Here is a 20,995-nt window from a genome sequence, read left to right on the forward strand (position 1 = left end):
GCCTCTTTGTTGATTAACTTAGAGTTTAGTATCATCTGGAAATTTTGAAATTGTACTATAAATGCCCTTAACAAGGTCCTTAATGCCTACATGAAAAAGAAGAGGGCCCAATACTGACCCCTGTGTTTTTGCACTGTTAACTGTGACCCAATCAGAGAGTTTTCCATTCACTGCTCTCGGTTTCTAGTTATTGAGCCAGTTGTTAACCCAATTACATGTGTTTTACCCTATTCCCATTGTTCTCATTTTATGTTTCAAATTATTGAATGTTTTTGAAAAGTCTAGGTGGACAACATCCACGGCCTTACTCTGGTCCAGTCTGGAAGTTGCCTAATCAGTTTTTAATCCCTTTAAGTATATTGTCACTACATTTAGAATGTGAAAAAGAATGGCTACTAACAAAAGTCAGTCCAGTACATAAGCTGTAAATAGTCATAGTATATATTCAGGAAATATTAGTCCTTTAGATGTAGCTGATCTGAATTGGTATCATGTATCTATATCTGAGTTTGGATAACGCACTATGTCTGCCAATAAGATGATATAACATCACATTGTGTTATCACCTTAAGATTTGGCCAAAAGCGAATTCGGCTCTGCTCCATTTTCATGATGATCATATCAGATCTCCAGCTACATCGTGAGACAGAGCAGACAGATTCCTGTGATACAGGCCCCTTATATGCTATGATCATCCCAAGATGACACTGTCAGGTCATTCCACCAACAGCAAACCTGATTAGACACAAGTCGCATCTGCCTCCCTGCCATCCCCATCATGTCTGACTTACATCACCCATTGTGTTTGTCAAATACAATGGAGACATGACTGCACAAATAGAAGAAGAAAGGGAAACCGCGACATGATGAACCATCCAGTCATCTCATCTAACAACCATGCTCAACATGCAGTAATTAGTTATGTACATGGAACAACATCACACCCCCCCCCCATCATTCTGAATACAAATGTAACAGGGCTGAGTTCATCATCAAGATGCTGCATTTAGTCCCTGGGGAATGAAATTATTCATATCATATGCTACAGACTTCCTTTAAGGGTTGCCTAGGATTACAAAAGCATTGCCGATGCCCAGTAGTGCCATCCGTGACCACAGGTTGACTGTGATATTGCAGTTAAGCCTCATTCACTTCAGCTGCAGTACCTGAAACAACCGGTGGAAAGGGGTGGCAATCTGTCTAAACCTAATCTGTGATGTTTTGCCCAATTCCATTCTACCCCTTTACATTCCTAGACTTTAGTGCTAGAAATTTTAGTCCAAACCCTAAAATTCAGATGTAGCAGAGATAATATTACTAGATGTTGCAGAGATGACTTGTCCTATATGCCATGATAATCTCACATTGAATTTGACTTTTCTATAGGGTTCTACATATGCTATTCATTTTTTACTACACATGTTCCATGATTTTTTGGGCTTGGAAGCATGTAGTTCTCTGACTATTTTGATAGTAGCCCTATAGAAGCTGCTTTCCATCATAGATCGGACAACATGGGCAGGCACGTCTGACAGTCCTGTTAGAAGACTAAGCTGATGATGTCATGACTCAATTTGTGTGCCATTTCTTACCTTCTTCCAACATGAATGTCACAAGATGACTAGTTTGAAAAATAATGATTTTGGGATGCTCTGTTGGGTGATGTTTATTCTTCAGGTGTCTATTTGTGGCCCCCTGGTGGTTGTATTATGAATTGCAGTCTGTTAAAGGTTTTGCTAACATGTTACTATTGTATTGAATGTGTTTTGTGTAAAAGGGCACTTCTTAATGAAATTTGTGGAAAGGTAATGGTGGACACTTCTGTATGTTGAAAGTCAATAAGATCAATTGAGGTCTAATATATGAGAGGACTCTACTCTTATCTTCATCATCTCCATCAACTCAAATTCATTTGAAGTAGACCATATCTGCAGTATTCCTCTATGAATCATATGCAGTCTTCTGTTTGGACCTCTAAGGGTACTTTACACACAACTATATCGCTAACAATATATCGTTGGGGTCACGTCGGTAGTGACGCACATCCGGTGCCGTTAGCGATATCGTTGTGTGTGACACCAAGGAGCAACGATCAACGATCGCAAAAACGTCAAAAACCGCTGATCGTAGACACGTCGCTCCTTTTCATATAGTTGGTGGTGCATGCTGCTGTTCGTTCATCATTCCTGCGGCGTCACACATCGGTATGTGTGACACCGCAGGAACGACGAACATCTCCTTACCTGCGTCCACCGGCAATGAGGAAGGAAGAAGGTGGGCGGCATGTTCCAGCCGCTCATCTCTGCCCCTCCTCTGCTATTGGGCGGCCGCTTAGTGACACCGCAGTGACGTTGCTATGACGCCGAACGCACCTCCCCCTTGAAGGAAGGATTGTTCGGCGCTCACAGCGACGTCGCTGAAAAGGTATATGCATGTGACGCTGCCGTAGCGATAATGTTTGCTACGGCACCGATCACCAAATGGCGAACAAACGATGGGGGCGGGTGCTATCGCTAGCGATGTCGCAACGTGTAAAGCACCCTTTAGACTTCTCAAAATCCTATTCTTGATTCCCATTGATATCACAGAAGTTTTCTGTTTGGGTCTTTGGACTTCGCAATATCCTGTTCTTGATTTCCATCGATGTCGCAGTAGTCTTCTGTTTGGGCCTTTGGACTTTTCAAAATCCTATTCTTGATTCCCATTGATGTCACAGTAGTCTTCTGTTTGGGTCTTTGGACTTCGCAATATTCTATTCTTGATTCCCATCGATGTCGCGGTATTCTTCAGTTTGGGTCTTTGGACTTCTCAATATCCTATTATTGATTCATTCCCATCAATGTCCTACCCTATTGGATAGAGTGGTCAAGATGACGAAGAAAAAGATGTTCTTCCCCATCTTGGCCTCTTAACACTTCAGGGTATAACTGGGTAATATTTATTAATTGAGTGTTCTTTAATGATGAAATCAAGTCTTCAGTTGTCATTCCCCAGTGGGTTGAGTGGTCAAGAGGACGAAGAACAAGATGTTCTTCACCATCTTGAACTCTCAACACTTCATGGTATAACTGGGTAATATTTATAAAATTGGGTACTCTTTAATGATAAAACCAAGTCTTTAATTGTCCTGTCTCAGTGGGTTGAGTGGTCAAGATGAAGAAGAACAAGATGTTCTTCACCATCTTGGCCTCTTAACACTTCAGGGTATAAGTGGGTAATATTTATTAATTGGGCGCTCTTTAATGATGAAACAAAGTCTTCAATTGTCCTACCCCTGTGGATTGAGTGGTTAAGATGACGAAGCACAAGATGTTTTGTGGCATCTTGATCTCTTAGCACTTCAGGGTATAACTGGGTAAGATTTATTAATTGGGTGCTTTTTAATGATGAAACCAAGTCTTCAATTGTACTGCACCAGTGGGTTGAGTGGTCAAGAGGACGAAGAACAAGATGTTCTTCACCATCTTGAACTCTCAACACTTCAGGGTATAATTGGATAATATTTATTAATTGGGTGCTCTTTAATTATGAAACCCACTCTTCAATTTTCCTGTCCTGGTGGATTGAGTGGTCAAGATGATGAAGAACAAGTTCCTCACCATCTTGAACACGCAACACTTCAGGGTATAACTGGGTAATATTTATTTATTGGGTGCCCTTTAATGATGAAACCAAGTCTTTGATCCTCTGCATGCAGTTGTATCACGTTCCTGATGTCTCTAATCATATTTATTACTTGGTGGGTGACCCTCTTGCTCTAGAACCCAATTTACTTTTGGTTAGAGGGGATTTGTTTGACAGATTTAATAGATAGAGCTTCGTAACACAAAGACTATGTGAAATGACTTGATGTGTGGGCCTCTGCCCAGCTGGCTCAATACAAATAGATGATTACTAGCACCAAGGATAATACATGATCCTCCGCCACTCTGTTAGCCCTTAAGCCTTGCGCCATGGTGTCAAGGGACCCAGCAGAGAAAATATAGATTTGACTGCCTATTAATTTAAATCAGAGCCCCAGAAGAAGCCAATGAACTGTAATTTATGAGCTGTCAAAGACTGAAAAATGTCTTTTGACACTCTGTACTTTCAGTTATTAAAGCCTTTCCTGCAGGGTGATAGAGAAATTCTACAAGGATCCTCGTAATACAAAAGCCAGACACAGAAAGCCAAGGGAGGAGTCATAATGATGGTTTTCATCGTGAACCCTTTATTTTTCCCCATTTAATCATTTCACCTGCTCACCTAACTCTCCATCAGATTTAAAGGGGGGGTAATAGCAAAGGAGAGGTAGTCGGAGAAAACGTGATTCATTCCTGTGACCCCAGAACAACAAAGAGATAAGATGTAGAGCTTTATTTACAGGCTCTGATCACAGCTCAGAGGGAAGGCTGGTCTTCATGGTCAACTCCATCCGTAAAATAAAGCTGGATGTTAACCCTCTCGGTAGCTATCAGTTTTAGGTGTGTATTCATTGTAAAGTACATGATATAACACTGCAGAGTCATCTTTACAGACACCTAGTGGCCAAATACAGATGTATCACAAGCATCTACGTTTACAGCCAACCATAACATGAATGATATCACCTCATTGATGGAGTTGTAGAATAAATGGAAAATATCTGATATGAGATACAAAATAAAAAGGCATTTTTGGAGCAGAATGAAAAAAGCTGTGTAATCTGAGAATGATTTGTGATATCACAAAGTTTGATGAAACAGAGATATCTCAGGAGGCTTAAGATGCCACAGAGACATGGAGTAGTGTTATCCGGGGAAGCTTGTGATGTCACAGAATGAAAGACCTTGGGTTATCCGGGGAAGCTTGTGATGTCACAGAATGAAAGACCTTGGGTTATCCGGGGAAGCTTGTGATGTCACAGAATGAAAGACCTTGGGTTATCCGGGGAAGCTTGTGATGTCACAGAATGAAAGACCTTGGGTTATCTGGGGAAGCTTGTGATGTCACAGAATGAAAGACCTTGGGTTATCCGAGGAAGCTTGTGATGTCACAGAATGAAAGACCTTGGATTATCCGGGGAAGCTTGTGATGTCACAAAATGAAAGACCTTGGGTTATTCGGGGAAGCTTGTGATGTCACAGAATGAAAGACCTTGGGTTATCCGGGGAAGCTTGTGATGTCACAGAATGATAGACTTTGGGTTATTCGGGGAAGCTTGTGATGTCACAGAATGAAAGACCTTGGGTTATCCGGGGAAGCTTGTGATGTCACACAATGATGGAGCAGGTTTACTGGGAAAGCTTGTGATATCACTGTGTAATGGAGCAGGATTATCTGGGAAGGTATCACGCTAGTTACGGGAAAGTACCAAGCGAGCGGCAAAAGGGAAGGGACGTGGGCCCCCGTGTCTAGGCGAGGGGAAGATGGTGACCCCTGACCAAACTTACTGCTGGTCCCTGGGGTCGCTCACCACACTAGATAAGTTCCGTTCCGCACCTGTGTGCCGAGCCGGATACCTGACCCTAGGTATCCCTAGTGCTGGACACTAAATAGGGAACAGGTGGGATGAGCTCTTCATCAACCCCACTAAAAACTAAAGGAAGACACAAGGAGGACACACAGGGGGAAAATACATGAACTACTTATCCACAGATGACTCAAACAGAAGTTTCGTAAAGCTTCTGCAACAAAACTACAGTTGAGAGCAAGTCACTTGCTTGCAACCAGAGCTTGAATGAACTTAATAATATCACCAGCACTAGTCCAGGGGAGATGGGAGTATTTAAGCACAGGGGGAATACTGATAATCAGCAGCTGGATGGAAGATTAGCTCCCCTGGGAATACATGAAAATCCAGCAGGAAAGCTACCCAGTACAATGAATAAAAGGGAGAACCAAACAAGAGTGTAGTGCAAAATTAAACTTTGAATAATTTTGCACTACACTCTTGTTTGGTTCTCCCCTTTTTTTCTACATGTTTAGAGTGTAGAATGTAGGGTTATAATGGTTTATTTTCCCTACCCTTTAATCTTTGATATTTGTATATTAACTAGTACAATGAATACTAACAGCAGGAACAATAGAAAGTCAGGGAGCATTTTGTGCAGTCAAACGCTGTGACCGTCTATTGCCAGAAACCACATGACTGTCTGGCACCCGTTAGTGACACACCCATGACAGAAGGCTTGTCATGTCACTGTGTACTGGAGCGGGGTTGTGGGGAGGCTTATTTGGGACGTAATATGATGTCACTGTGTGATGGAGTAGGATTTTCTTAGGAGGACTTGTGATGTCACTGTGTGATGCAGCAGGGTTATCTGGGAATGCGTGTGATGTCACTGTGTTATGGAGCAGGGTTATCTGGGAAGCCTTGTGATGTCACTGTGTAATGGAGCAGGGTTATCTGGGTAGGCTTGTGATGTCACTGTGTAATGGAGCGGGGTTATCTGGGAAGCCTTGTGATGTCACTGTGTAATGGAGCAGGGTTATCTGGGAAGGCTTGTGATGTCACTGTGTAATGGAGCAGGGTTATCTGGGAAGGCCTGTGATGTCACTGTGTAATGGAGCAGGGTTATCTGGGAAGGCTTGTGATGTCACTCTGTAACGGAGCAGGGTTTTCTGGGAAGGCTTGTGATGTCACTCGTGTGATGGAGTAGGGTTTTCTGGGAAGGCTTGTGATGTCACTATGTGATGGAGCAGGGTTTTCTGGGAAGGCTTGTGACGTCATATAATCATGGGTAGAGTGTCCGGGATGTGATGTCACTGATAAAGTGTCTGGGAAGGCTTGTGATGACACTTAGCGATGAAGTAGGGTTATTTGGGTAAGGCTTGGTATGTCACATTATTGCATTAATGGCATATATCTGAGCCTGACTGGTGATATTGTGACACCCTGGCAAAACCAGGTAGTCACAAATAGGCCCCCGCATAACACCTTCCCTCACTAGGAAACACACAGACAACCAAAAACCCTAGTCACCCCCCCTTAGGGAAAGATAGACACACCAGTGGGCGTACCCAGGTGGTTGGACACGCCCACCCAGGGGTCCAGACAGCCCGGGGCGGGAAAACATTAGTTAGTTGAGTTTAGAGTTCAGTTTGGAGAGGAGTGTGGGCTGGAGCTAAGTGTAGCTCCGGCAGGAAAGTTCAAGTTGAACGGTACCAGGGTAGGAGCCTTGGTGCCTCTGGCTAGGAGGCAGACGGTGGTCTCCGTCAGCAAGAGACGGGAAGATGGCTCGGCAGAATCGAGGTGGACCTGGACAGGGTTGTAGCCCGCCGGTACCGACACGGGGAACCGACCCGGAACCGTAGCACAAAGGGGGTACTCGGACCCTGAAGCCAGAACCGTAAACAAGCGGACTGGTAATTCACCGATTGAGGCCAGGTCTAGAGGTTCTGTCCCACCCAAAATCCCTCATAGAAGACAACAGCCCACCGATAGGGATAAGAGGTCACCGCCAGGGCCCATAGATTCCACGGGCCAGCGTCTGCAGGCACGGCTCCTTAGGCCACATCCAGCCGGGAGCGGACTCCTGAGTTTCACGCTAGGAAGTCCACCTTACACAAAGCAGTGCAGAGAAAAGGATAGAGACCACCAGCCGGGTGGGGGACCCGAATGCAACCGGCCGCAGCACCGGCCACCAGCACCTTGGTTTACCAGAGACTTGTATGGTTTATTAACTGTGAGTACAAAAACACTCCCTGCGGTCGCTATACCCTGCACAGAGACACTGGGTCCCGGGGCCACCATCCCTACCCACGGAGGGGTTAACAACTGGCTGCCACAACATCTCGCCCGAGTGCCCCATAACAGCAGCGGTGGTGTCCCACCTCGCCACACACCGTGGGTGGCATCACGAACTTAATACGGCCTAGGCCGTACATCTACGCCCTCTCCCTTTTTTATTCGGCGTGTCCGCGAGACCCCTGGGTCCATAGACCCTCGAGCCACCCCCTTAGAAGGTCCGGATCCGAGCAGTGGCGGCTGCTGGCACAGGGGTGGCACAATATCACACAGAAAGGGGGTGGACTAGTGATGGACGTGGGTTATCTGGGAAGGCTTGTGATGTGATACAGTGATGGAGTAGGCATAAGAACATGTAGAGAGTTTTGCATCTTCACTATATTTGCACGTCAGCTTAGTTTATCTCTTATTTCACCTGTAGTTTGCAAATGGAAGGTCATAGGATTCCACAGACAGTAGTTATATTACAGAGGGGACAGGATAGGCACAGTTACTCATAATGTATTGCCGTTATTTTGTGCGCATGGTTCCAGCCCATCAGAAGCCACATTTGTGCCTCTTTGCTTGAGGACCTCAGGTTTGCAAAATGGACACATATGAGGGAATCTAGTGCCAGACTCCAGCACAACCGCAGTGCTCATCGGAGGAATGTGCCATTCAAAAGCAATAAGACGTGTCATGCAAGGGTATGCATGGCTCATTTAGATCTGCCCCCGGGGTACTGTAAGGTACCAAGAGTCTTACAAAGTGTAACTGAGTAACTTCAGGAACTCCAAAGCTGTTTTAATGAATCATTTCCTCAGAAGCCCTGAGGTGTCCGTTCTTTGCTATAATACTTTGAGAAATCACCATGCACTAAACAGTTCATCTACGGGGTCTAAACCATTAAATAGAAAAACGCTACAATTTAGGGGCTGTTTATTGATAAAATGAGGTTGATGGGAATATAGAAAGTATCTAGCCGAATACTTTCTAGAAGAGCCACTTAACTTTAGTTGGTAAATACGACAATACTTCACCTTGGGGCGCAGGCTGCAAAACTCAGATACATTTTCTTTACTATTACTTATGCTCACATTATATAAAACAGGGACTGAATGTTTGTGATCTGATGAGAAAATCTGAGTAGAATACACTGGGGCCACATACACACTGATGGAATAACCCAGGAGGGTAATGGATGAACTCCCACGGGGTCCAGACTGTGATACAATTATTAGCCTCAAATGCTAATGGAGGAAGCTTGGGGGGTTAACATATATTCCTGGTTTAGACTGTCCGCATACAAAAGGACTTATTTCTTGACGTTCTTGTGAGTCATACGACCATGACTTGATGAAAAGGGTCTACCAGCATGACCATAACTTTTTGAAAAGCCTCGGAAAGCATGACCATGGCTTTTCCAAAAGCCTTTACCAGCAGGACCATAACTTTTCGAAAAGACTACCAACATGATCAGGACTTTTCCAAAAGCCTCTACCAGCATGACCATGACTTTTCCAAAAGCCTCTACCAGCATGACCATGACTTTTCCAAAAGCCATTACCAGCCTCTACCACCTTTGTTTCTTGTTATGAGATGGTCATCTGCTTAGACACTGTAAAGTTGGTCAAGGAACTTAGGTAAATTTCAACTCAACTTTGTATATTTGGTTCTGATTGTGCTCTCAAAAGGGAGAGAATAAAAATGGCAGGTTATTCCCACCAAGAACCAAAAAATAGGCCAAGCTGAAATTCAACAAGACAGACCCTTCTTTCCCCCCAAAATAGAAAAATGTCAGCTCACCATAGATGTTAGATCCAGAATAAGTCACTGGGTTTGCCCTGAGCCGCTCTGGCCAGGGCTGGAGAAACGATGAGGCAATGAAGATCCAGTGACGAATTGCAGGCATGGAAGATATGTAAAACTTTGACTTATTTTTTTTCATTAAAAACAGCTACCACACTGGGAATGGCACATCTCAAAAATATGAAGAGAACCAATGCGTTTTAGCAAAAATGATATTTTAACCTTGGAAAAGTCTTATCTTATTTTTGACGAAACGTGTTGGTTTTGTTCATATTTTTGAGGTGTGCCATTCCCAGTGCAGTAGCTATTTTTAATATCTTCCTTGTCTACAATTCCTCGCTGGATCTTCATTGCTTCCTTGTTGCAGTTTCTTTTCCCCAATGTCTGCCATTGGGAGAGATTCGAGACATTGGAATGGGTCAAACAGTCCAGCTGAAATTGTTAGGTTAGGCTACTTATCATCAAATGTTTACCAGCTTTTGACCAAAACTGCTTCGACAACGCCAAGACCTAAGAAAAATAAAAAATCAATAAGTAAATTAGAACTCAAATAGTAATAAACTCTGAAAATTTTGGAATAGCCTGACTACAGAATATCAGAGGATAATTGGTGACATATGTAAGAGTCTAGTGAATTTTCCTGTGTCCCTTGATATACTGTAATCTTATATTATATTCAAGAAAATAGGATTAGATGGGAAAATGTTCCCAAATTAGAGACATTGACAAAGTGTGAATTACCATTAGATCAGGAGGAACGTCTTTCTCCAGATGTCCACCTGTCCTCAGCAATGGGTCTAAATTTCTCCTCCAAAGCAAATGAATTTAGCAGACAACAAAGCTTTCTAACCAATGTGCACGCATAGATTGGAAGAATGTCGTATTTTCCGTTATGTGAATTATTGATAACTTAGAATTAAAGAACCTCATAGATATCTTGTTGGAACCCAAATGGACAAAATATCATCAATGGGGACCTTAGCGGTTGAATCTCCAACACACAGTAATTTACTCATATCCTGTGGAATAAACTTTTGAATGTCTTATGTTATTTTTCAGCAATTTCATTAAAAAATGGAAAATGCCGTTAACTTTTTGAGATTAATCTTTAATATGGAATTGGTTGATTTTCCTGTGCAGCATGTTAATGGAACCAATATCCAAACAGTATTATAAAAAGATCAAAAGGTAGCTTCAAGAGCTAACGGATTAACATAGGAGGTCTAAAGTCATACAAAGGGCACAGGTGCATGTTGTGAAGAGTGCCACCCAAAGACCCTTTTTTTTTTAGTTCCTCACTGATGAATATACACAAAGGAGAGTCACCACCATGCAGGGTATTCTTCAGCACGACCCTACAATCACAGCTAATTCCTTATTCGCTTCACCTTTGTCCAATTGTGGTCTTTTTTGGATTAAGAACATGGACAAAATCAGATCTCAGAAGTGTGTCATGTGCATACATATTAATGGAAGGCTTTAGATTTGAAGTGCATGGGAAAATCAGTAGACCCCATCAGAATGAGACACCCATAGCAAATTCCTCCTTCTTTTCTTCCCTCTCGAAAGACAGAAATTGAATTTTTAAGCGCAGCGAACAAGGGATTAACAATTGGCAGGTCTTCAGCTCTTTGTCTCCTTTTGGTGAATCCTATTTAATCACAGACTTTAATATTAAGTGAGGTCTGGCCATGCTGCTTGTCTGGTCTCCGAGCGCGAATGATACAGGCTGAGATGAGGGAGATAGAACTTAAGTTGGAGCAATTGTGAAGAAGTGTTTCAATTACCCTTTCTGAAGTCTTGAAAAGCCAACTTTAATTTGATGTGAAAAGTCTTTGAGGGCACATGCCAAGGAAAATCCTGTCTATTGTGTCCATGGCTTGGCGGCGTGGCTGCAATTATAAGCTTCTATTTTAGCTCTTCCACCATTCGGCTTTGGGGCTGATGGTGGTTAATGATATGGTAGCCAAACCTCCACACAATACGGGGTCTACTGTTTGTTCTCTTTCATTTCTCCGATGAGATTATCTTTTCATGAGAAGGAAAGATGGGAAATGTAATCTAAATTGCCGTCTCGAAAAGGTCTAAGGAACGTATTTTGGCTTAGCGTGATAATTCGGTGGTCACAAAGGAAAAGGCCAAAGTCATGGAAAGAGTTGCCTAGGTGACTCAATAGACTCCGATTCTGCTCCACATTAATGGCTTTGCCTCTAAATTCTTCAAGGGCACATGTTAAGCCTACACTTCTCCCCATAGGATACACTGGAGCAATTTAATGCTTAAAAGTGCGATCCTTATTTGCAGAGCTGCTGTAAATAGATGGAATTTTCCTTAGTACTTAATCCTCCATATTTCTGTCATCAAAGAGGCTTGATATAAACAGATTATTGTCACCATTATTTGTATTTTCATCTTGACTTTCTGGGAAAAAAGTGATATTCAATAAAGGGGGCTTTATATGCAACGATATTGCTAACGATATGTCATCGGGGTCACAGAATTCGTGACACACATCCGGCGTCGTTAGCGATGTCGTTGCGTGTGACACCTATGAGTGAGTGTTAACAATCAAAATTACTCACCTAATCGTTCATTGTTGACACATCGTTCATTTCCCAAATATCCTTGCTGGTGCAGGACGCAGGTTGTTCGTCGTTTCTGAGGCAGCACACATCGCTACGTGTGACACCCTGGGAACGATGAACAACAACGTACCTGCGTCCTGCCGGCAACGAGGTGGGTGTGTCGTTAATGCGGCTGCTCTCCGCCCCTCCGCTTCTATTGGCAGGCCGCTGTGTGACATCGCTGTGACAGCGAACGAACCTCCCCCTTAAAAATGAGGTTGTTTGCCGATCCACAGCGACGTTGCTAGGAAGGTAAGTATGTGTGACGGGTACTAGCGATATTGTGCGACACGGGCAACGATTTGCCCGTGACGCACAAACAACGGGGGCTGGTGCTTTCACGAGCGACATCGCTAGCAATGTCGCTGCATGTAAAGCAGCCTTTAATCTTGAACTTATCGAAATCTGCAGGCAGGATTGTAATGATAGGATAATAATAATAATTTTTATTTATATAGTGCCAACATATTCCGCAGCGCTTTAGGATGTACAGGGAAAGGAGTCATTTCCGGACCATGATAGCGAATCATCTCCAATTGCTATTTTGCCATATCAATAGACAACAGTGTGTCCAGCATTTTGGCAGATGTCTCTAAGACCTCCAATGTCTTACTTATACCATCTCAAAAACTGTCAACACACTGCAATTAAAATCGCAACCACTGGGTGGTTATGTAACCTTTTTCCCTGAACATAAGACCCACTCCAAGAATAAGTTTGACTTTTTGGGTATGCATAAAATATAAGCCCTATTCCAAAAATAAGCCCTAGTTGCGGTTCAATAAGGAAGTGTCCAAGCAGCTAAAAAAAGTTAAAGAATACAGCAGGACTCATCATCGAAGAAAGCAGACACTCCCAAAATAAAGCAGACAACTCCCCAAAAAAAATGGCAGTCACCAAATCCCAAACAATTACAGTGTCAAGTGCTGATGGTGGATTGACTCTCACACAGAGATCTGCATCACTGTCAGGTACCTCGGTGTTCTCGTTGCATTGCACTGCAGCCCTCACAAACAGATCGGGTTCCAGTATCACTCTGTGCAAGTGATACTGCTTCCAGTCACCAGGGGGAGCCAACTGCTGTAGAACGCAGGGGGACGTGAGAGCTCCGCAGATTTGTATGTGAGAGCCCATTCACTTACCAACTTTAATTGTTTGGGGTCCATGAAGTGCGATTCCTTTGGGGGGTATCTGCTTTCTAATGGGGTAAACTTAGCAGTACATATAGAATAATACATTTAAGCAGGTAATTTAAACCTTTGTAAATATGGTCTGTACCCACCACTATAGGACGGGTTCTGCACCATGAGAAAAGCAGATCGGATAAAAAATGTGCATCTGAACCAGTAATAGGAATAACACAAAATGTTGATGTTCCAGAATGTGAGGAATGATTATATTTGAATGTGGATTGTTGTTAATGGGAAAATATAAGACATCCCCTGAAAATAAACCCTAGCACATCTTTGAGAGCAAAAAATAATATAAGACCCTGTCTTATATTCGGGGGAAAATTGGTACAGACCTATAAAGCCAAAAACATCTAACAGAATATCACAAAAACTATTTTTTTCATCTGCAAATCTGTTCATGTGGCGCCCCTGAGGCTCAAGTCACCACAGGGTACTGCACCCCACATAAGGTGTGGTGCTGATCAGCTGATCATGGATCCAAAAGGAGGTCGGTACCGGTTTCATCATCCACAACCACATACCCACATGGGTTGCCCCTTCCCCACTGGGGACTGGGCTAGGGTCGGGTATAAATGGGGTTTCCAACAGTGTGGCATTTACAGGATGCCACCACAACAGGGGCCCCAATCCACTAGCTTAGGACCTGGGTAGGGGGAGGAGCGGCCACCAGGGGGAGTTAGGAGTCACACACAAAGTGTACAAAAAGTAGAGACTTCTCCAGCAGGATTTACAGTGAGCAGACGTTTTTCTCGGTAGCTCTTGTGGGACATAGGAGTTTAATGGTCGCTGTGGAGGATACCGTGTCAGTTCCCCCGGGACCAGCGCTGTTCATGGTGCAGCACCCCATGGTGGTGTAATTCCACGTTGCATCACCAGATTCTGCTGGACAGAGAAGTTCCATGCTTCTTCGACCACACAAGTTTCCAGAGCCAAGTGGCATATAGGATTCCCAGGCCTTGATCATGGTCAGACTCAAGGGGAGATCTACCTAGTACGGAAGGGACTCTAAGTGCTTCATGCCACAAGACCCCGCACCAAAAAGCACAGTGGGGAAGGGCCCACAGACTACTGGACCAGTTCTGACCTCCCACGGATCCAGGAGTGACCTGAGCCCATCACGGCAGTGACCAGCGTGACCGGGCTGGCAGCTGAAGTTGTGAGTAAACTACACCCTGAACCCACAGAGACTGTATTGGCTTGTCCTTACCGGTGCCACTGCCCAACGCTTAGGTGCCAATGGCCATTATAACCCTCATCATCCACCCGGGGCCCGCTCCGCCTGTGAGGAGCAACACCATCCCGGCTGCCATAACATCTGCCCCAGCGAGGAACCCAGTGGCTACTCCCTGGCCGCATACCACAGGTGGCGTCACGACAAACTTTTCCCAACACCCCGCTCCCCCACCATTTACTGTACGCCTCGGGGCAACGGAACCGGGCAAGGCCACCCTGTGACAATGCCTGACAAGATAACAGCCCGGCGACGAGTAGGTTAACTACCTGCCCCGTGGGGTGCTACATTCATCTCACCTCTCTCGTGGAATGATATGTTGACCCACTCAGGAGAGTGCGGAAGGACACATCTGTATGAATAACGTGATTGTTGGGAGCAAAAATATAGATTTTGCACTGTTTCCCAAGAATGTCAAGTGATGCATCTAAATTTATTTTTCGTTGTATTATATACAAGTGAAATGAGCTACAAATATGAGAAATGTTTCCATTATGGAAATATATTGGTCAGATATAAGACAGTCAACGCTGACATACTAATTTATATTCAGATATGGACTTTTATATTCCCTTTTTAAAAGAGGTTTGTACACAATTTTCAAAACTGAAAGAAAACAATCTATACTCCCCTCTTCATTCCCCATTTCTAAAATGCTAAAACTGCTGTGGTCCTCAAAGGGATTTGTCTACATCCTTGCAATGATGACATCACGTACATCCATGTGACTGCTACAACCAATCACTGGCCTTAGCAGTGATGTCAGTATCTGCAGCACATGACCACCGAGGTCAGTGATTGGCTGTAGATGTACGTGATGTCACTGCTGAAGGGAACTTTACCCGAACTGGTAAGGAAGACCAATGTCAACTTTTTAGATATCCCAGTTGTGTCCAAGGAAAACCTACAATCCTTGTACATTAGCAGCCGTCATCATCCAGCCCAGAATCTGGGAGTATCAGACAACAATCATCCATCACTCATAACCATCAGTCTAGGAGATCATTGGATGGAGGAGTTCTATATCTTCCAGTAGGACTCAGCTGCATCTTATAAGGCCCTTGATCTTGAAGACGGGTTCAGAGTGAGTTGTGTCTTGGGGCGCCTGTAGCTGATCATAGAATTATCCGATTCCATTTTATGAACTCTGTAGGACAAATCAGGGGGAATTTATCACCTGAATGAAGCTGCTATTCTCCTGTCACTCCCGCGCCTGCAATTCATGACTGCTGCCTGCTCCCAGATTATGATTTGTTTTAGCTAATTACAAATGAATTCATCATCTTCAGGACATTGGCTGCATCATTCAGGGGCTGTCATTCACATGGAAGGATCATCGGGAGGTTTCACTACTGGTCTCCACTCTTGGGTGGAGGTTGGGGCTTTCCTGACAGTTCAGCATTGAGCCGCTGGTTTTCACTCTCTGAAGACTGGGCTCCTGTGCTTTATACTCACTATTGATCAGCTGCACAAAATAACTATTAGTAAGCAAAATGTCATTTCAAAAATGTTTTTATCTACCTGTCATCTATGGATCTGTCTACAGTATCTATCTATCTATCTATCTATCTATCTATCTATCTATCTATCTATTCCTCTATCTATCTATCTATCTATCTATCCCTCTATCTATCTATCTTTCTATCTATCCCTCTATCTATCTATCCCTCTATCTATTCATCCATCTATCTATCCCTCTATCTATCTATCTATCTATCTATCTATCTTTCTATCTATCCCTCCATCTATCTATCTATCTATCCCTCTATATATCTATCTATCCCTCTATCTATCTATCTATCTATCTATCTATCTATCTATCTATCCCTCTATCTATCTATCCCTCTATCTATCTATCTATTTATCTATCTATCCCTCTATCTATCTATCTATCTATCTATCCCTCTATCTATCTATCTATCTATCTATCCCTCTATCTATCTATCTATCTATCCCTCTCTCTCTATCTATCTATCTATCCCTCTATCTATCTATCTATCTATCTATCTACCCCTCTATATATCTAATCCATCTATCCCTCTATCTATCTATCTATCTATCCCTCTATCTATCTGTCTATCTATCTATCCCTCTATCTATCTATCTATCCCTCTACCTACCTATCTATCTATCAATCTATCTATCTATCTATCTATCTATCTATCTATCTATCTATCCCTCTACCTACCTATCTATCTCTCTATCTATCCCTCTACCTACCTATCTATCTATCTATCATCTATCTATAATTTATCCATCTCTCTTTCTATTTAGTATCTCTTTACCGTCTCTATCTCTACCTAATTATCTAGCTTATTTATCTCCTGTATTTTCTTTCTTTCTTTCTCTTTTTTTTCTTTCTCTCTCTTTTTAGTTCTTTCTTTCATTCTACCTTTCATCATGTTGATTTATTATCTATCTATAATCAATATAATTTTCCCATTTATTCTCCTTTCTTTCTTTTTTTCTTTCTTTCTTTCATTCTTTTCTTCTTTCTTTCTTTAATTATTTCATTCTTGCTTTCTCTTTCTTCTTTCTTTTTCATTCTTTTTGTCTCTCTTTCTTTGTTGTTTCTTTTTCTTTCTTTCTTTCTCTTTCTATTCTCTATTGTTCTTCTTTCTTTCACTCTTTCTTTCTTTCCTTCTTTCTTCCTTCCTTTCTTTTTTTCTTTCTTTCATTCTTTTAGTCTTTCTTTTCTTTCTCTTTTCCATTCTTTTTTTTCTTTTTCCTTCTTTCTCTCTTTTTTCTTTCTTTCATTCTTTTTTTCTTTCTCATTCTTTTTGTCTCTCTTTGTTGTTTCTTTTTCTTTCTTTCTCTTTCTATCCTCTATCGTTCTTCTTTCTCTTTCTTTCTTTATTTTTTCTTTCCTTCATTCGTCCCTTCTCTTTTTCTTTCAATCTTTCTTTCTTTTTTTCCTTCTTTTTCTTTTTTTCTTTCATTCTTTCTTCTTTCTTTCATTCTTCCTTCTTTCTTTCATTCTTCCTTTCTCTTTTTCTTTCTTTCTTTCTTTCTTTTTTTCTTACTTTCTTTCTTTCCTTCTTTCTTTTTTTCTTCATATACATCTTTTTTAAATATCTATCTTTGCATCTATCTCTATCTATTCACCTATTTATCTGTATTTCTTTTTATTTTGAATGCATGTTGCTCTATCTATCACAGATATTTATCTTATATCGCTCTGAGATGAGATGAGATAATCAATATGATGTAAATCAAATTATTGTCAAATATTTAGGAATTTATTGAAAACGCTTTGTGCGAATCACCTACAATATGTCCGCCAGCATTTTACACATTGCAGAACATTGAATCAGCCGCAGAAAGCTCACATGACCTCTTGTGGGATTCCCCATAAGCCTGTATAAAAACCAAGGCAGGGAATGCAACAACCATTTTATAGTGAATCTGGATAGTTAGAGGACATCACAGCTCACAACTTGGCCAAAGAAATAGTGAGAGGAAGCCATAAAACACACATATTCTATAGATAGTGTGTGTTGTACAATTGTATTGTACATATCTTTTCAGGGCAATTAAGGCTTTGGAAGAGTTTTGTTTAGTGCCAAATCAATTTAGTACAAATCGAATTTTAGGGAAAATGTGGGTGAAGCTGGTGAAATTGGAATTTAATTAGAATTACTCATCTCTAGTGTCTATTTATCCATTCATCCCCTTATCTATCTACCTCTCTATCTATCTATCTATCTATCTATCTATCTACCTCTCTATCTATCTATCTATCTATCTCTCTATCTATCTATCGCTCTTTCTTTCTATTTTATATGCATGTTGCTTTATCAGCGGTTATTTTAAAATATGGTAAGCATCTCTTAATTTTGTTCCAGAAGACAGAAAACTTTTTGTGGGTATGCTGAATAAACAGCAGTCAGAGGATGACGTCCGCCGACTATTTGAAGCTTTTGGGAACATTGAAGAATGTACAATCCTTCGAGGACCAGATGGAAACAGCAAAGGTAGAATCCATGCAGCTCGGTCTCCACTTCATTACTATCCTTTGGTAGAATTTAGTTTTGCTCCTCAGTTGACTGTCCTACTGACAGATACGTGTTGGCATGAGAGTAGTAGTTTCTGGTTATATAGAATGTCCTTAAAGCCTGGGAAACATAGAGATGGTATATATTCATTTTTGGGGCGCATCCAATATTCGGCTATATATCATGTAGCGTTGATGGTTGTATTAAGCTGTGGAAATTAGATAAAAAAACACAACGCCCACCAACTATTCTATTTCAGTGAATCATATCCTGAACTGTTCATGGAGAGTCGGAGAGCACTGGATAAATCACATCTAATGAAGGTTTAAGCACCGTTATAACTATGAATCTTCACAAAGGCTTCATATTCAAACTTTCCAATAGTCGTTTGTAAAAGAATAACAACCAGTGATGGGTGAGCGTGCATTCCATTGTTTGCTCCTCGATCAAGCATCGGGGTGCTTGGGTACTTGTGGTAAGAGATAAGCGAACTTGAGGTTCGATGTTCGGAGTTCGGGTTCAACATACAACGAAGTTCGGGTTCGAAGCTCGAGTGAGTTACGAGATTCGACCTCTACCTGCTAAACCGAACTTTCAAAGGTTCGTTTATCTCTTCTTGCGGTGCTTGGGTGAGAATCATGGTTGCCAATGTGTCGTACAAGAACACAAAGAGCCGTCTCCCGTCACTGGATGATGGCACCCCAGTGCAAGCATTCTGCAGTGTCTAAATGGCTCTCCCGGGTGGAAAAAGAAACAATTCGAATATAGTGTATCAAGAAAAGATCAAACCAACCCACCCTCCACCCGGAAATGCTCTGTATATGGCTGGCTGTATGTGGGAAGAGAATTGACCTGTCCAGTCATTGACTTCCATTCTGCTCATTACTTGAGTTAAGCACTTTCAGAGCGTCTGACCTGATCGATTTGAAAAACAAGCACACGAGCATTCTAGTGCTCGCCCATCACTAATAACAACCATATTTAGGAAACCCCTCCCCAAATTCACAACAAGATGAGGTTCCCCTATGAGCAGTTGTACATTTATGGTGGTTCTTCTCACCATTCCCAGACAATAAAAAAAAATTGCACTGAAAGCTAAAATAATAATTTATTAACATAGATTAGATAGAACTGGTCTTGCCATAATTAAAACTGCAGTCCATCCCTATTCCCTTTTTTCCCCTCAAAGGCCATCATCAAGGGAAACTAAGATACAGATGTCTTCTGCCTCTCCGTGGCTTGATATATCCTGAGATGTACAGTGTGAGATAACTAGCTTTGGAACAAATACAAAAAACATTATTTTCTGAGACTTTGTCAGGAGATGTGCATGCTATATGTATACCCAGGTTGCCCCCAATTATTTTCCGATACTTTGTCAGGAGAACCCATGTAGCCTCCCAATGGTTTTGCGAATTACACAATTTTTTTTTTCAAACATATTGCAATAATGTATTGAATTTATATAATGAGAAACCGGAGAACTTAACCAAATTTATGGAAAGGGAATAGTAGACACATAGGCATGAGTTACTGAATGTGGTGTTCTAATACTTAAAGGGGTTGTTGAAAACAAGCTGTCACCTACAGTATATACTTGTTGATCTGTATGACCACTTGGATCCACACTGATCCGCTGGGCAGGGCCCTTTTAAACCCATTAAAATTGAGCGGCAAATATGAGACTTGCCCTCCATTTTTTCACAAGGTTATTGAGTGCTGCACATAGAAACTGAGTGGAGCTGCAGTCGGGTGTGCGCCATGCCGCTCCGTTTTGTAACATGGATAAAAATTCACTGTCAGGTATAAAAATTCCTCAATCTACTGATCATTGCAGGTCCCAGTACTCGGACCCCACTGATCAGCAAGTTATCAATTATCCTGTAGATAGGTGATAACTTATTTACACCAGAAAACCCCTATAAGATCTACGTATATTATGTCATCAAACAACCCCCTCTTAAACTGAAATTTTCCTGGTAATCAGATCAGTTTGCACGTTGATTTTCATGCATGTTTGGTAGCCAATGTTAGAATGATAGCATCATTGGGCACCATATTTTCCAGCAGAACCGGTCACAGTTTGCTTTTAGTGGGCAGAGAATACAAATCCAGAGTCATAAACACAGGAATATACAAACAACAGCTACTTTTCTAATGTAGCTTGCTGAGGATTAAGACACAGCATTGGATCATGTTTAAGATGTGAATATTGTAAAGATAGAAGAGACTTTGGCTTTAAAAATGTGTGTAATCCTATTGTGGCTCCCTGCTGAGGTTGGGATGCTTGTGATCACTAATTGAAGTAAGAGCAGTACCGTTGCGACTACTGTGGAAGTGATAGTAGTGCTGCTGTGACTACTGTGGAAGTGATAGTAGTGCTGCTGTGACTACTGTGGAAGTGATAGTAGTGCTGCTCTAACTACTGGGGAAGTGAGAGTAGTGCTGCTGTGACT

General features: G+C 42.1%; 1 protein-coding gene across 16 annotated transcripts in view; it reads left to right on the plus strand.

The window, feature by feature from the left end:
* Positions 1 to 20,995, plus strand: part of CELF4 (CUGBP Elav-like family member 4) — a 1,553,364-nt gene that overhangs the window by 1,225,497 nt on the left and 306,872 nt on the right. For 10 of the 16 annotated variants that reach the window (XM_075327636.1, XM_075327591.1, XM_075327624.1 and 7 more), the window contains exon 4: positions 18,390 to 18,518. The exons of 2 other annotated variants lie outside the window; for them this stretch is intronic. In XM_075327636.1, coding sequence (XP_075183751.1) covers positions 18,390 to 18,518 — 129 coding nt within the window. The remainder of the gene's footprint in view (positions 1 to 18,389; positions 18,519 to 20,995) is intronic. 4 more of the 16 variants (XM_075327615.1, XM_075327661.1, XM_075327689.1 and 1 more) reach the window with 1 other exon arrangement.

Source organism: Anomaloglossus baeobatrachus, chromosome 1 (assembly GCF_048569485.1).
Source record: "Anomaloglossus baeobatrachus isolate aAnoBae1 chromosome 1, aAnoBae1.hap1, whole genome shotgun sequence".
Classification (NCBI taxonomy): Eukaryota; Metazoa; Chordata; class Amphibia; order Anura; family Aromobatidae; genus Anomaloglossus; species Anomaloglossus baeobatrachus.